The sequence below is a fragment of the Austrofundulus limnaeus genome, unplaced genomic scaffold (genome assembly GCF_001266775.1).
Source record: "Austrofundulus limnaeus strain Quisiro unplaced genomic scaffold, Austrofundulus_limnaeus-1.0 Scaffold287, whole genome shotgun sequence".
In the NCBI taxonomy this organism is placed as follows: Eukaryota; Metazoa; Chordata; class Actinopteri; order Cyprinodontiformes; family Rivulidae; genus Austrofundulus; species Austrofundulus limnaeus.
This window is the reverse complement of record NW_013952689.1, coordinates 317,732-334,425: the sequence shown is the minus strand read 5'-3', so window position 1 is coordinate 334,425 and position 16,694 is coordinate 317,732. Positions and strand designations below refer to the sequence as shown.

General features: G+C 40.2%; 1 protein-coding gene across 1 annotated transcript in view; it reads right to left on the bottom strand.

Moving 5' to 3' along the window:
* syne1b (spectrin repeat containing, nuclear envelope 1b) overlaps positions 1–16,694 on the bottom strand; it is a gene marked incomplete in the record, with an annotated part of 311,340 nt that overhangs the window by 220,875 nt on the left and 73,771 nt on the right. The window contains 11 exon segments of the mRNA XM_014021303.1: positions 2,281–2,428; positions 3,829–3,989; positions 4,080–4,220; positions 9,647–9,823; positions 10,785–10,952; positions 11,878–12,042; positions 12,196–12,304; positions 13,486–13,694; positions 15,510–15,668; positions 15,902–16,036; positions 16,339–16,503. Of these exon segments, the coding sequence (XP_013876757.1) occupies positions 2,281–2,428; positions 3,829–3,989; positions 4,080–4,220; positions 9,647–9,823; positions 10,785–10,952; positions 11,878–12,042; positions 12,196–12,304; positions 13,486–13,694; positions 15,510–15,668; positions 15,902–16,036; positions 16,339–16,503 (1,737 nt within the window).

The window sequence follows — 16,694 nt, the reverse complement described above, 5'->3', positions numbered from 1 at the left end:
GTAATATTTGGGGTCACAAGTTTTTGCCATGGATATTTTGTGGGTCAGAAGATAAAAAGTTTTGGAACCACTGTTCTAGATAAACTAGAGATTGATTAATGTTGAAAGATTTTTGAATTAAAAAAAAGGTAAACAAAAATGTTGCAATTTGTTGTAAAATCACCAAAATAGTTTAAATTAACAGAAAAGGAGCTGAAAAAGCTGAATCAAGCACAATAAAAGCAGAAAGAGCATGTTTGCAGAGGCAAAACAGTAAAAAGCAGAAATTATCACAAAAAGGTGAACTTCGCTGAAAACAGCCAAAATTAGTAACTTAGCTAAAACATAGCTTAAATTACAGGAAACAGCTGAAACAAGCATAACAAGCTTAAATCATCAGAAATAAGCTGATAGAAGAACAAATAAAGTTTAAATCAGCAAAACAGCTGAAAAGAGCAGAAAAAAAATTAAACAAAAAATAAAATTAGCAGAAAAGAAGCTGAAGGAAGCTGTAATTAGCGCAAAGAAGTTTTAAAAAGCAGAACCAGAACATAAAGGAAGCAAAACCACTGATCTGTATTACTGGATTGGACATCACGTGACTTATCATGCGCCGCACAGGAGCCAGTGCTATGCATTGAGTCAGGTCAACAAAACAGTAGAGTTTCAATGTGGGAGGTGCGTCAGGCTGTCACAAAAATATTCATAGCACCCTCATTTCTTATCTGATTTCTATAAAATATGGTTTAAATTAAATGAGAAAATTGCAGATGTTGTGATATGTAAAAAATATGTATTTGCTCAAGAGATAAATCTATAAGCAGTCTGGAAAACTTATATTATAAGATTTTGCTAATGTATTTACAGTAGAAGTCCCTTTCCATCACATAAAAACCTGCAGCGCGAGGCATTATAAAACAAACTGAATTAACTTCTCTTTGCGATTAAATATATATTTTAAACAAATAAAAGGTTGCTGTTTCACGTAGAGTTAAGATCAGGACTAAAACAAAACGCTACGGTGATTCAAATCCAACTGGACATATTTTAAATACCGTTTGATGTGATCCCGTTTTAATTTAATCCTCACAGCTTTAAAATGTTCCTAAGTTTATAAAGACCTCAGCATTTTTGTCTTTGTGGGGAAACTACGTGTGGGTGTTTCCGGACAGACATCAACCCACCCCAGGCAGCAGAGGTGTCCTGATGTGAAAAACCCCTCCCCAGCGGAGGCACTTGTCTTAACCAGGAAACAAATGCAAAATTTGAATTTTATATATATATATGACACATATGACTCTTTATGTGTTATGTGTGTCATATATTATTCTAATTTTGCATTTGTTTCCTGGTTCTTCTTTCGCGCTGAAGTGACTAAAGACAAATTCCTCCAGCTGGTCATAAAATAAATGCGGTCGACCTCTCCACCGCTTAGCTTATGAAATGTACGGTAGAGGAAAATAAAGTTACTGAGTTTTTTAATCTGATATATAATCACAAACTACAGGATATACCAAACTGACTGGACAGAACATCAGTACTAGTAATATCTACACAGTTCAGCCTAGTAGTAGTAAAGGTAAATTTACTGTTGTCCATTATATTTACATCTCACAATGTTATCCTAACATAATAACAATATTAATAAAAAATATAATAATTTGTTGGAACAGTAAATTTGTCTTTATGTGACAGAAAGGGGCTTCAACTGGAAATACGTTAGCAAAAACCTGTAATGAAAAGTTCCCTGACTGCTTATAGATTTATTTCTTGAGCAAATACATGGTTTTTTTTACATTTCACAACAACAGCTATTTTCTGAGCTTTAATTTAAGCCATATTTTATAGAAATCGGATAAGAACTGAGGGTGCTATGAAGACGATTGACACGCATCCTGCATTGAAACTCTACCGTTTTGTTGACATGACTCAATGCATAGCAATGGCTCCTGTGTGTTGCGTTGCTAGCTATAGCGGCTATAGGCGATGCCCAATCCAGTAATATATATCAATAAGTATCACTTTTTAAATATTGTAAAAAGTTTGATGGATTTCTAGTGGAGCGCCATTCATTTTCAATGAGAAATAAAATGGTCAAAACGACTAAATATCTTAAAAAGTATAAATTGCTGAAATAACAAAAGTCATAGCCAGAATGTCCTGAAGGAGCTGAGCCTTTTGATGTATATGTTTTGAAAATAGCACAAAATTGAGGAACAAGACACCAGCAAGGAAAATGGATCATCGCAATAATGTGAATGCATTTTATATAATTCACAACAATAATATTTAGAACTGTACCTTTACTCTTTTGAGCTGTTCCTCAAGAGGCAAAGAATATTTTATTACATCCAGTTCTTTTTCCTTTTCAGATATCCACAAGGAAAATGCTTCATATCCTGCTCCAAACCGATTCCACTGACTTTTCATTTCTCCCAGATTCTTCACTCTGAGGGAAAAGTAATAATATGACCAATTACTTTAAAGAGGCAGCAAGTATAGTTTCCTGTTATACACACAGTGTCACATAATAATTATTGACTTTGTTATTGTCAAGTCCTTTAATGAAAAAAAGTTATGGCTTTAAATACACTTGTACATTTTTTCAAGCATTTCTTATCAAAACCCTTCTAAACTCCCTTTAAACGGCTTCATTCGTTTCTCTTAAAGGGATCCCCGATTAGTTGTAACATTAGACTTTATTTGATAAACATATATTTTAACTGTAAAATAAAGACTGTAAAAATACTGTAGGACGTTTCGTTTTCTAAATTTTTAAAAATATATGGAGCCATTTTATTTTACACACAAAGCATTCTGGGTAAATGATGACGTAGATAGGTCATCGCTGCTAGCGAGCTACATCCACCCTGAAGGTTAATCTTGGACAATTTCTGATGATCGACTCTTTTAAATGAAACCAGAGAGCGTTGACAGAGAGGAGAAGGTAGAAATGACTCAGCCTGKAACTGAAAATATGGATGGAGGACAACAGAGCTGCTTCATGGAAGAAGAACCTCAGCTTAGCCTGTTAGCCTTCAAGCTAGCGCCGACCYTATATTGCCTTAYATGTATTAGCTCAGCGCTACATATTCTCCCCTTGTCACTGAGGTCCTCCATCCACATGACAGAGAGGGGAACACAAAAATGACTCAGTCTGCAACTGAAAATGTGGATGGAGGACCTCAGTTTAGCTTGTTTGTCTCGCTAGCRCCGAGCTAATACATATAAGGCAATATAGCGCTAAAGCTAACAGGCTAAGCTGAGGTTCTTCTTCCATGAAGCAGCTCTGTTGTCCTCCATCCATATTTTCAGTTCCAGGCTGAGTCATTTCTACCTTCTCCTCTCTGTCAACGCTCTCTGGTTTCATTTAAAAGAGTCGATCATCAGATATTGTCCAAGATTAACCTTCAGGGTGGATATAGCTCACTCACACCGAGGACCTATCCACTTCATCATTTACCCAGAATGCTTTGTGTGTAAATAAAATGGCCCCGTCTGTGTAATATATTTTAAACGTTTAGTTAAAAATGATAACAACTGAACATCCTACAGTATTTTTACAGTCTTTATTTTACAGTTAAAATATGTGTTTATTAAATAAAGTCTAATGTTACAACTAATGGGGGATCCCTTTAAGTCGTTACCTCAAGAAAACCACTGGAAAAATCATACGTGGATAATGTCCGCTCTCAGCTTCCATGCTTTTGCTCTTTTAGTTAATGTTATGTTTATTTTAGCATCTGTTCTATTTAGTTTCTATTTTGCTTGTTTAAACTTGAACAATTAACTTCAGCAACTTTCTGCATTCAGTCAGCACTCAGCATACACACAGTGCAGTTATCTTACTCTTCCTTCAGGCCGGTCTCTACTTTGTTCACTTGTTCACTGAGGGAACGGGCTTGTTGTAAAAGCAGAGTCTTGTTCTTTGGACCGAGCTGGATTTCTGTTGCCCTCTTTAGTAATGTATTCATATGTAAGGCTTCAGCTTCACACTGCTTCAACAGCACCTTCAGTGGAAATATTTGTATTAAAATCAAATATTAACTGTGAACATCTAAATATTTCCATTCTTTCTAATCATTGGTTGATGTGCTTACCCTTGCCTGATCCAGTTCAACTGCCATGCTCTCCGGGCTGCTGAAGTTCATATCTCTCTCAGTTGTAGAGTGTGCTTTGTTGACGAACTCTCGCACCGCTTCTTGCTGGCTGTCAAACTCCTGCCAGGCTGCCAGAGTGACCTGAGGGTGACCGCACAACAAAAACAAGTTTATGACATCAGTACACTAACTAATGTTGGTTTATTCAAGCTGTCAACATATTTATACTGACATGAAACCTTCCCAAAGTTACACAGAATAAAACTGCACAAATCCAGATCCAGATAAATGTCAGCACAGGCACACCTTCTCTAAAGGAAATGTTATCACCCACTACTTTTGTATCTTACGACAGAATTTTAAATTGTAATTATTTATGATGAGAAATGACAGAGTTACTGTATGACATTTTGGTTATATCTTGAAACAAGAAATTTCAGAGTCTGTTAGCACTTAGGGTATAATGTCAGAGATCAGTCTCAGCTACTACCACACAAAATTGTAGCTCAGTCTTTGTAAACTTGACTGACTTATAGCTGTTTTTTGTTTGCTGAGGCTGATTAGTTGAAGCAGATATCTTGAATTTAATTGACTCCAAAAGTTAATCATTTATAGATGTTCATTGAATCATTCATTACCGTGTGAAAGTTGCATTCTAATCCATTTGATGATTCATGGAATATTTTGCTAACAGACAGAGTTGACTACAATAGTTGATAACGAAGCTTTAAAACCAGATTTTACATGATCAGTTTGAAACCACAGTACAGGTTGTGGCTAACTCTCAGCTAGCCTACTAACACATCTCATTTAGCTCAATATCTGTAAAACATTATGACCTGGTGCCAACTCAACTCAAACAAGTCATGAGTCAGCATGTTGGCAGAGTTGGTAAATTTCTACTTAATCCAGTCATTGTGTTAGTGCTGATTCTGAGGCAGGATGAACCTTTATTGTGGCAAATAAACATGAAAAAATGTGAATACATGAATGCCGCTTTGCTCGATAAATTTGCTTAATTTTCCTTTCAGACAGGGTTGCCAGATATGGAATGGCAAACTATCATTCTGTCACATTAAAATGTTTTTTTTTACCTAAACAAGACCTCAAATTCTATTCAATTTATTTATATAGAGCTAAATCACAACAAACGTCATCTCAAACCAAATGGTAGCAGAACATCAGCTTTCTAATTAAACAGAAACAACAGAAAAGTATGGTAATGGAGGCTGAGGGACAAGCCGATCCAGTGCTTTAGGGGACCCTAGAGATGCTGCTGTAGGTTGCGAGTTAGTAGTCCTGGGCATGGGCAACTCAAAAGACAGAGATTTTGATGCGGAGACTGCAGGTGAAGATGAACCAGGAGAGGAGGATGAAGGTGGTGGACTAAAAGAATGGGATGGTGATGAAACTACCATGGAAGCTGAAGCAGATGCAGAGGCCACAGGGGGAGCTGCAAAGAAAATAGAGACCATTGGAAGAACTGCTGCCTGGGACATGGGGCTGATCAGATACTTGGTGCAGAGCAGAGGCTTGGGGCTCAACAGGCTCTTGGAGACCACCGTGGGAGCTGCAGTGGGTGTGGAGACCACATTGGTGGCTACAGCCGGCGAAGGAAGCTCTTCCCCCCCAAAGATGTAGGGAGGGCTGGAGGCATCATCAGAGAGCCCCTCAAAGAACATAGAAGACAGAGGCACTGACCCTCATGAACACAGGAGAAGGAGGCATTGACACCTACCAAAACTGAAGGGACAGGAGGCGTCAACCCTCTTGCAGGTGGTGCAGGACTGAGAGGCATGGGGGACCCTCAGGCGAGCAGAACCCTGAAGACTCAAACGAGCATTGGTCCTTATCCCTCCAGCAGTGACGTGAACCATGGGCTGAGGGCTTTGGAGGCTCGAAGCACTGGAAGACGGGTGTGGCCAACTGTTACCTCTAGATGAGTCTTCTCGAGGACCTCAGCCATACCTGGTGATTGCTCCAACCCAGCTCCAACTTCCTTCTCTCCACTGAAATTTGTGCCACCTTTTGAAACCATGTGACTGAAACCCAGCTATAAAGGCATGAAACATGGCCCACTCAGACTCGATGTCAACCACCTCAGCTGGGATGTGGTTGAAGTTCTCCCGGAGGTGTGAGTTGAAGATCTTTCTGACGGGTTCTTCTGCCAGGCCTCCCCATCAACCTTCACTACACGTTTGGGTCTACCGGGTCTGTCCGGCATCTGCCCCTGCCAACTGATCCAACTCACTACCAGGTGGACAGCTTAGCTCCTCTCTTTACACGAGTGTCCAAAACATACTGCGTCAGATCCCTTATGTTGGAAAACAGTGTTTGTAATGAACAAACTATAACTAGTATAGAAATCCAACAACAGAACACCGCTTGGGTTCAGATCAGAGAGGCTGTTCCTCCCAATCACAACCCTCCATGTCACACTGTAACCATGTGAGCAGTCTGTCTTTTCTGCCTTAGTTTTCTAGTGTTTCTGTATTCCCGCAGTCTGTCATTCCTGCAGCCCCGCCCACTCACCTGTTTCCTCTTGTGTCTCATCCAGGTGTTTCTTGTTGTCTGATTAAGTTTTGCTTTTATATTCTGTGTTCTGTCTTCAGTGTTTGTCTGATCATTGTGCTGTTACCAGCCAGTGTGATTGTCCTCTGTGTTCCTCGAGTTCATGTTTTCCCTATGAGGAGATTCTGAGTTTTGTGAGTATTTTTTAAGCTGCCTCACCAGCCTTTTTGAGTTTAATAAAACTTTTTGAGCTTTGGATTTTGCCTGTGCCCAGGGTCATTCTGCACAACCTCACAGAATGATCAGACCAGAGTACCCAGCCTGCAGGCAAACTTTTTCCAATCTGCCACTGCCAGGTGACAGTGAGCTGTTGCCCGAGTCCACCAAGGTTGGCTTTTCCTCCCCTGCCTCAGAGGAGCTGGTCCCATTTTTGCCACCGGGGGAACACCAGATGACGCACTCACTGATCAGCGGTTCGCTGATTATGCTCCAGTGGTCCCCCACCCCTGGCACAAGACTCCTGCTCTGCTGTCAGATCTTGAATGTTCAGAACTGCTGTGGCTGCCTGGCCACCAGAGGGTCTGCACATTTGTCCAGAGGGTCCTGGCTGAGAGCTCTGGTGCCCACCCTCCAACCCCTGTTTTGTTTTCCGGGATTCCTGTGCCCGAACTGGTGGTTCCTGCTTCTGGGTCATCTGACTCTTCTGAGCCTGTTCCCAAGCCTGTACCTGAGTTGGTGGTCCCGGTTCCTGAGTTGGTGGTTCCAGACCCAGTTCCAGTTCCTGAGTTGGTGGTTCCAGTCCCAGTTCTGATTCCTGAGTTGGCGGTCCCAGTGTCTCCTGAGTTGGCAGTCCTCGAAGTTCATGGGTTGGCTGCAAAACCCCTCTTTGACATCTGGGTCATTGCCCATCACCTCCTTTTCGCCTGGGTTGTCGCCCATCACCTCCTCTTCGCCTGGGTCGTTGCCCATCGCCTCCTCTTCGCCTGGGTTGTCGCCCATCACCTCCTCTTCGCCTGGGTCGTCGCCCATCACCTCCTCTTTGCCTGGGTCGTCGCCCANGCCTGGGTCGTCGCCCATCGCCTCCTCTTCGCCTGGGTTGTCGCCCATCACCTCCTCTTCGCCTGGGTCGTCGCCCATCACCTCCTCTTCGCCTGGGCCATCGCCCATTGCCTCCTTGTCCCCTCTGTCACCTGTGTTCGCCATGCTGGCTCCATCAACCTCTGCCGGCTCCTCGTCTGCTCCCGCTTCCTCCCGTGGTTCCACGTCAGTTCCCGCTGGGCCTCCTGTTCCTGCTGTGCCCCACACTGAATGGTCCCCTGGCCGTCCTCCTGAACTTTGTGTGTTGTCTTTGAGTTCCCCTCTGGTGTGTTTCAGTTCCCTGAGTCCTGTACTTCTCCTTTTTCGATATCAAGAGCCGTCGTTGAGGGGGAGGTCCTGTCACAGTCTGTCTTTTCTGCCTTAGTTTTCTAATGTTTCTGTGTTCCCCTGTATATCTCTGCCCACTGTCTGTCATTACTGCAGCCCTGCCCAAACTCACCTGTTTCTTGTTGTCTGATTAAGTTCTGCCTTTTTATTCTGTGTCCTGTCTTCAGTGTTTGTCTGATCATTGTGCTGTTACCAGCCAGTGTGGTTGTCCTCTGTGTTCCTCGAGTTCAGGTTTTCCCTGTGAGGAGATTCTGAGTTTTGTGAGTATTTTTTGAGTTTAATAATCTTTTTTGAGCTTTGGATTTTGCCTGTGCCCAGGGTCATTCTGCACAATCTCACACAGATTGAATAAACCAAACCAAAACACAGAGAGAAACTAGTTCTGATCAGACTCTCAAGTTTGTCTGATGTTTTCTCATATTTTAAAACTGAATGTGTCTCCCCTAAAGGGTGACAGTTTTGGGGTTCTGGGGTTTATATAACTAAATCACGCTTTTTTTAATCTGTGAACAGAAATTAACCTAACAAGAGGCTGATAGTCTGGCATCTTGGAGCTGATTTATCAAGATACCAGATAACCATTACTAAATAGCTGCACAAATTAAAAAATAGTATGTGCTGAAAGTGGGATGCATGCTAAGACAAATAACAGGAGCAAAGGTGGCGCAGACCATCCTATTGAAATGATTTACTATGTGTCACATGGAGGCAAACCAGATGCAAGAACAAACAGTGTTGCAAAGAGTTTTTCCATAGAACAGAGGTCTACAACCCATGCGTCATGACTCTTTGTTGTCTTGACAAAAGATAAAAAATAAAGAAGAAAACAGGACCACAGCTGAGATGGACACTTTATTTTTACTTATTTAAAGCTGTTATGCAGCAGTAATATACTTTTTATTTATTTTAAAGGGAGATATTTACTGTTACATATAATTTGTGTAACATATAGACATTAAAACTGCGGGACAACCAGTTTCAAGGTTTGACATATCGCACTGTGGTCTAAACGACTATACCTGCATATCCTCCACCAGTATTTTGCATGACCTGATAATCACCATATATTCTGCATATTCATGAAGACAAACATGCTAAATGGATTGAGTTGCTGTTTTTCTTATGTGACAGACGTAATCCTCACTGCACACTGTTAATAAATCCTCTTTGCATGCACTATCAACTTTGTTCGTCTTTTTAGAAGACGTAGTATTATTGATAAATCAGCCCCTATAGTCAGTTTTCAGGACACACATTTCAAGATGATATTTCTAAAGAAAAGGAGCGGTACACTGTAGACCAGAGGTTCTCAAACTGGGGTTTGAGAACCTCTCACGGACGTAATCTTGGGGGTCCTCAAAACAATTTCACTAAATAGTTAATTTGGTTTTTATTTTTTAATGCATGGAGAACAATAAACTAATAAAACAAACATGATAAACTTAATAAAAATATATATTCCCATGGCATTTAAGGGTTGAAATGACAATAAATTAGCTTTTGAAACAGCATGGGGTTTACAAGAGTGTCCTTGGAATTTCTTCGCACTTTTCAGGGGTCCCCAGACCCAAATGGCTTGAGAACCCCTGCTGTAGACATTTGAAAAGAGAGGATTTGTAAACTTGGCTCACCTGCAGGTTTTGCTCCTGTGAATCCATATTCTGTTCCATTTTGCTGAGTGTGTTCTCTAGACTCTGTAGATCCTGTTGAACAGTTTCTCCCACTCCTTCCTCGGCCTGCAGCTGCTGACCTCTGGTGATCAGATGCTGGACTTCCTTCCTCTTTAACTTTTGGCGCTTCAACTGTTGCTGTGAGCAACAAGAATACAGAATCTGATGTTAGTTTTATTATTTTTACAGTCAAACTACTGCCATATATGTTGTTTTATGTAAACAGTTTATTCAGTTTGAACAGGCATAGTGTGCTAGGATGCTTGGTTGTTGTAACATGTGTTTCAAATATTTGACTTTACGGTTCACAAGCGAGTGTGAAGCAGCCGGGATGAGGATCAGTGCCTCCAAATTTGAGACCATGGTATTGAGCCGGAAAAGGGTAGATTGCCTTTTCCGGGACAGGAATGGGTCCTGCCCCAAGTGGAGGAGTTTATATATCTCGGTCTTGTTCATGATTGAGGGAAGAATGAAGCGGGAGATCAATAGTAGAGTTGGTGCTGCATCTGCAGCAATGCGTGTGCTGTACTGATCTGTTGTGGTAAAGTAAGAGCTGAGCCAAAAAAGGAAGCTCTCGATTTACCGTTTGGTCTTCGTTCATACCCTCATCTATGGTCACGAGCTTTGGGTAGTGACCGAAAGAACAAGACTGCGGATACAGGCGGCCAAAATGAATTTGGTGTCTGGGCTCTCCCTTAGAGATAGTGTGAGAAGCTCGGTCATCTGGGAGGGACTCAGAGTAGAGCCGCTGCTCCTCCACATCGAGAGGAGCCAGTTGAGGTGGTTCATCTGGTTAGGATGCCTCCTGGACGTCTCCCTGGTGAGGTGTTCTGGGCACGTCCCACTGGGAGGAGGCCCAGAGGAAGGTTAGGCCAACTGACAAACATAGTCCCTCCAGTGCATCCTGGGAACATCTTGGGATTCCCACAGAGGAGCTGGACCAAGTGGCCTGCTTAGGCTGCTGCCCCCGCAACCCAACCCCGAAAAGGCAGAAGAAGATGGATGGACATTTGACTATACTTAAAACAAAATTCAACAAACTGTAAAAATAAATTAAGATCTTTTATACCAGGTCTGTTCCTCACTCGTACGTACAAACCTGATGAACAAGCAGCAGTTGCTGGGCTTCTCTGGCAGAGGAACAATCCAGTATTTTGGTCACTTCAGCCTGTGTCTCTTTCTGGCTCTGAACGAGGTCATCCAGAATAGTTTGGACTTCTTCTCTGAACTGGACACAGTCTTCCATAGCTAGCACCATCTTCTCAGCCTTACAGAGAAAACCACAGAGAGAAACACATGCTTACAGTGATTCCTAATCATTAAAACAGACCCAACGTACCTTGAAAGGTTGGATACCATGGCCAGAAATGACTAAATGTGTATAATGTCACATCATCTGTTAGAGCTTAAAGTATGTGGTGGAATGATGCTCTGTCATTAACACAAAATTTAGCTGAAACTGACTGAGTCCTAAATATTAATTTACAGATGAGTCCAAAACTTATACAGACTTACATATATTTAAATTTGTTATCTATAATGACTTTTTTTTGTTAACAGCTAGACACACTTGCAAAAAACAAAAAAACAATAATAACTAGAATAGTTGCTGGAGTAACTACGAAAGGGCTTGCCATGTGGCGTCCATTCTCAATTTATGATTCGAATTTACTATTTGTTGAAGATCACTGTCATCAACCAATTAGAGCTTCTTTTTTAAAATTAGCGTTAGTGGTTAGCTTAAACTTGAGATTAACATTCAGAATTTGAATTAGCTTTCAGCTACCGACCTACAGCTTCGTATTTCCTCAAAACTACTGAGCAAATTGGGTCCCATGTTGAATCACACAAACTTTCAACTCTTTATCGATTTTATAGAATGAAAAAAATAGATGCTTGGTCACTGTTAAAATAATGGACAGGTTTTTGACGAGGCTCTTACATAAACACAAAAAAGTGAGGATTAAAGGTGTCGTTTTTCTTTACAAAACCGTTATTTGTTATACCTCTCAGGATGTTTGTGATTTTAAACCCATTTAAAAACAAAAAAAGTATTATTTAAAAAAAGTTATTGATGGAAATGATGAATATTGTGTGTGAATATAGGTTTTGCCTAGGAAAATAAATTTGGAAACCAATGGGTTAGTAGAAGATAAATTATGTGTAAAGTATTTCTGATGAGTTTCACTTACCTCTAAGAGTGAAGTAAGAAGACCTTTAAAATCAGTAGAGAGCTTGCTCAGGGAACGTCCCTGCTTCTGGGCATCGCTGTCGGCACAGATTTCAATCAGAACAGCCATGCGGGCTTTCAGCCAGCCCAGATTCCCCTCCTGTAACTCTGCATCATTTCTCAGCTCCTGTAAACAAACGGTGATTCAATGCAAAGTGTCACCATCTTAACTTCTCAGGAATGATACTGACAAGTCCAAACTGCAACACACATGGCACATTTCAAAAGATGTAACGGGGAGAAGGTCAACTGACAAGGTACATCCCTCTGACTAACTCACCGTGATGGTAGACTTCACCTGACCATATTTTCTGGGATCACTGGCTCGATTTCTCAGCAACCTCAGCTGACTTTCTTTAGAAATCAGCCAACAGGACAGTTCAGCGTACCTGTTCCACAAAAACAGAAATGAAGACATGTTTCCTGTAGCTGCAGTCCAAAACTCCAGCATAACTTCAGAAGAACTGTGCTGTAGTACTGAGGCAGAGGAGGAAGCAGTTGGTCCACTCGTACTCTTTAGTTTTTGTTGTTGAAGAAGTTAACAAGTGTTTCTGGTCTTTGGTCCATTTATCTGTTTAGTATTGGTTGAACATTTGTATTTTGTTGGGAGAATATTAAACATGTTTAACCTCTTAAGCCCCAAGGGGTTTCCATGCTGAAATGTAATTGAGTGTACCTCAGCATTTACAAACTCTACTTAAAGAATCGTGGTATGAAAATAAAGCTAACTCTTGGAAGATTTCATCAGAAGTGTAAGTATTAAAACAGCTGTTGTGATTTTAGAAATATTGGGGATGGAACTTTTTTCGCTCTGAAATTTTTTTTTATTAGGCAGTATAAAACATATTTAAAACCATAATGAAACTCAAAATCAAGAGAAAAAAACTTTCAACACACTTTACAACATATTTAGGTGTCTGTTTTGAATTGCTTTAAAAAATGTCAAAATCTTTCCTTTACAGATTTGCAATGACACCATTTTGTACTGTTTGTTTACTTTCTGATTCAACTGCTTGACATTTGAACTGTTTGGTGAATGTACAAATAGTTTCCATGAGCTCTTAGGTTTCTTTTGATACCAAACACGTCCAGGTTCAGCTGACAGACCTTAAGTTAAAAGAAAGAGAAAACGAAAAAAATATATATATATATAAGACTTGCTGCCGGTACCGGGGTCATTCTTTATTTTGATACCAAGATTATTTAAGTAGAGTTTGTAAATGCTGAGGTACACTCAACTAAGAGTAACTGTGAGTCTTACAGATGAATAATTGTGCATTTTTTAAATTAGTGTCTTTCACTGTAAACTCAGAAGTTCACCCTAGCTGTCAGATTGTTGAAAACATTTGTACGTTACAATAATGTTAGACATGATTCAAACAGAACTTCTCTCTGTCTAAAACAAAGAAAAGCATTTTATTGTAACGGCATTGGGTATGAGAGGAGGGAATCACAATAGCTGTAGTTTACAGCCTCAGGTTAAGATATACACACAGACTAAACACTCTCTCTTTTTGAAGCATTTAAGCAAGACAGTCTCACAGAAAGTCATGCATTTAAAAAGTTGTACCTTGTGTTGTACTCCTTCCATTTATCTGGGTACTGAACAAGCTTCTGATGAGTCTCCTTAATTTCCTCTCTGACCTGATCCAGGTCCTTTCTCGCTGTTTCCATGATCTGGTGAGTGGGGTCACCGTCGGGAAGTTTTTGACAAAGTTCTTCTATAACCTGCAGCCTTTTCTCACAGATGGACTGGGGTCCTTTATCCCTAAAAAAGGCCTTGATGACATTTGAATACAAAAGAAGATTGATGAAAATCAACACAGTCGCACAGAAAACATTTTTTCCATCAATAAAAACCAAACAAATATTTAAACACAGTTCCACTAAACTTCTATTTCCTTGAACGAATGCACTTTTCAAGCAGAACTTTAGATGAGATCATTTAATGATGTAGCAAAGGTAATTCCTCTTTTTAAAAATGGTGAAAAACGTGTGTTTAACAATTACCGACCAATATCCCTGTTACCACAATTTTCAAAGATTTTGGAGAAATTATTTGTGATAAGATTGGACAAATTCATTGATAAACAGAATATATTAAGTATAACAGGCAGTATGGGTTTAGAACAAAAAATTCTACGTCGATGGCTCTCATTGAATTAATAGAACATATAACAACTGCTGTTGATCAAAAACAGTACTGTCTCAGTATTTTTGTTGATTTAAAAAAAGCGTTTGATACTATTAATCACAGTATTCTTTTTGAAAAGTTAAATAAACATGGTATTAGAGGACCTGCATTACAGTGGGTATCTAGTTATTTGGAAGACAGAAAACCATTTGTACAAATAAATAATGTAAGATCTGAGTTTTGTAACATCTCATGTGGAGTGCCGCAGGGTTCCATTCTCGGACGTAAGTTTTTTATTTTGTTTGTGAACGATTTGGTCAATGTGTCGGGTCTTTTTGAGTGTGTCCTATTTGCAGATGATACAACATTCTTCTGTTCCGGTAAATCCCTGACTGTAAAAATACTGTAGGCTGTTTAGTTTTGTAAATTTTTTAAAATATATTTTAACATGGATGGAGCCAATTTATTTACACACAAAGCATTCTGGGTAAATGATGACGTGGATAGGTCCTCGGTGCGAGGCTGCTAGCGAGCTATATCCACCCTAAAGGTTAATCTTGGACAATATCTGATGATCGACTCTTTTAAATGAAACCAGAGAGCGTTGACAGAGAGGAGAAGGTAGAAATGACTCAGCCTGGAACTGAAAATATGGATGGAGGACAACAGAGCTGCTTCATGGAAGAAGAACCTCAGCTTAGCCTGTTAGCTTTTGTGCTAGTGCCGACGCTATACTGCCTTATATGTATTAGCTCGGCACTAGCGCATCAAACAAGCTAAACTGAGGTCCTCCATCCATATTTTCAGTTACAAGCTGAGTCATTTTTGCGTTCCCCTCTCTGTCATGTGGATGGAGGACCTCAGTGACGAGAGGAGAATGTGTAGCGCTGAGCTAATACATATATATGGTTATAGCATCGGGGCTAATGCTAAAGCTAACAGGCTAAGCTGAGGTTCTTCTTCCATGAAGCAGCTCTGTTGTCCTCCATCCATATTTTCAGTTCCAGGCTGAGTCATTTCTACCTTCTCCTCTCTGTCAACGCTCTCTGGTTTCATTTAAAAGAGTCGATCATCAGATATTGTCCAAGATTAACCTTCAGGATGGATATAGCTCGCTAGCAGCCTCGCACCGAAGACCTATCCACGTCATCATTTACCCAGAATGCTTTGCGTGTAAATAAAATGGCTCTGTCTGTGTTAAAATATATATTTTTAATTTTTAGTTTAAAAATGATAAAAAGTGAACATCCTACAGTATTTTACAGTCTTTATTTTACAGTTAAAATATATGTTTATCAAATAAAGTCTAATGTTACAACTAATCAGGGATCTCTTTAAAACCTAAGGGTAACGTCTCCTGAAGGTCTTTTCCCATCAACCAACTCAGGGTGGTAACAGAGACTAACTCAACACAGTGCAGGAGTTCATGAAACATTTTGCTAACCCTGCAACTTGTTTACCCTGTGCTCTTTGATGAGCCTCTCACTCCCCATGCTTGTCAGGTGGCGGTTTTCCCTGGTCAGCTCTGCCTGGCACTCCTGCAGCGAGGCCATCAGCTTGTTCCTCTCCACCTCCACCTTCAGGCGCAGGAGGTGGAAGGGGAAATCTGTCTGAATATCCTGAGAAAAGGAGAATAAATGCAATTAAACTCTCATGTATATACTTCACGAAACACTGAAGACAAACAAAAACAGTTCCTTTGGTATAAAATGATGTTTGCTTTGTATTTTGGGGCTGTTAGATGTATATTAGATCATCCAGTGAGTTTAAGGATTTTTTTAATCCTAAAATAATATACCAACATTGGTTATAAACATACAAATGTGTCCATTTTATTTCTTATTTTCCCAACCTTCCAGTGTTTATGCAGCTTCCTGACAGTTTCCTGCAGGGACTGCTGTTCCTGTTCAGGCAAAATGTCCGTCATCTCATCACAAGCCTTCAGGAATGTGTTTAGGACACACTGGTCCAGTTGGCCAAAGAATTCCTGTGAAAAAGTATATTTATACAGTCTAAGAACAGGAGATGATAATATAATAATACTATGATCTTATAAAGTGTCAAGAATGATTAACTGTGGTGGCCATCTTGAAATCACCTGACTCCAAAGTGAATAATTTATAAATATCTGTATCCACTTTTACTTTAGAGTTTAATTTCAATACACGGATGGTTTATAAGATATTTTACTAACACAACAAACAATCAAAGACCCAAACACAGACACAAGCAAAAACATTGACCCTCTATTCCACTGCCTTTGGCAGCATGTGATGAACAGATCCTTACTGTGTTCTTCTTGAGCAGCTCCTCTGGGTTTCCCCGCTCAGTCAGACAGTTCTGAGCCATTTTAAGAATTTTCTCCAGCTCTATCTGAGACTCGTCAAATCTCTTCATCAGGCTGCTGCTTGTTTCCATGTGCTTTCGCCACTCAGTTGATTCTTTAATCAGGTTCTAAACATACAAAGCATTATTTCAGTTTCCTAAAGCTTGGCTGGTTTAAATGGAGAAAATCTTTTGCTGTGAAAAAGCAGAGTGAATGCTGTGCTGAACAACTGGGCTGAAGAAGATAAACTGAGTTAAATGGACTAGAACACTGCCAAAGAGCTAAAAGGTTCAACACACTAGTTTACATATATATATAT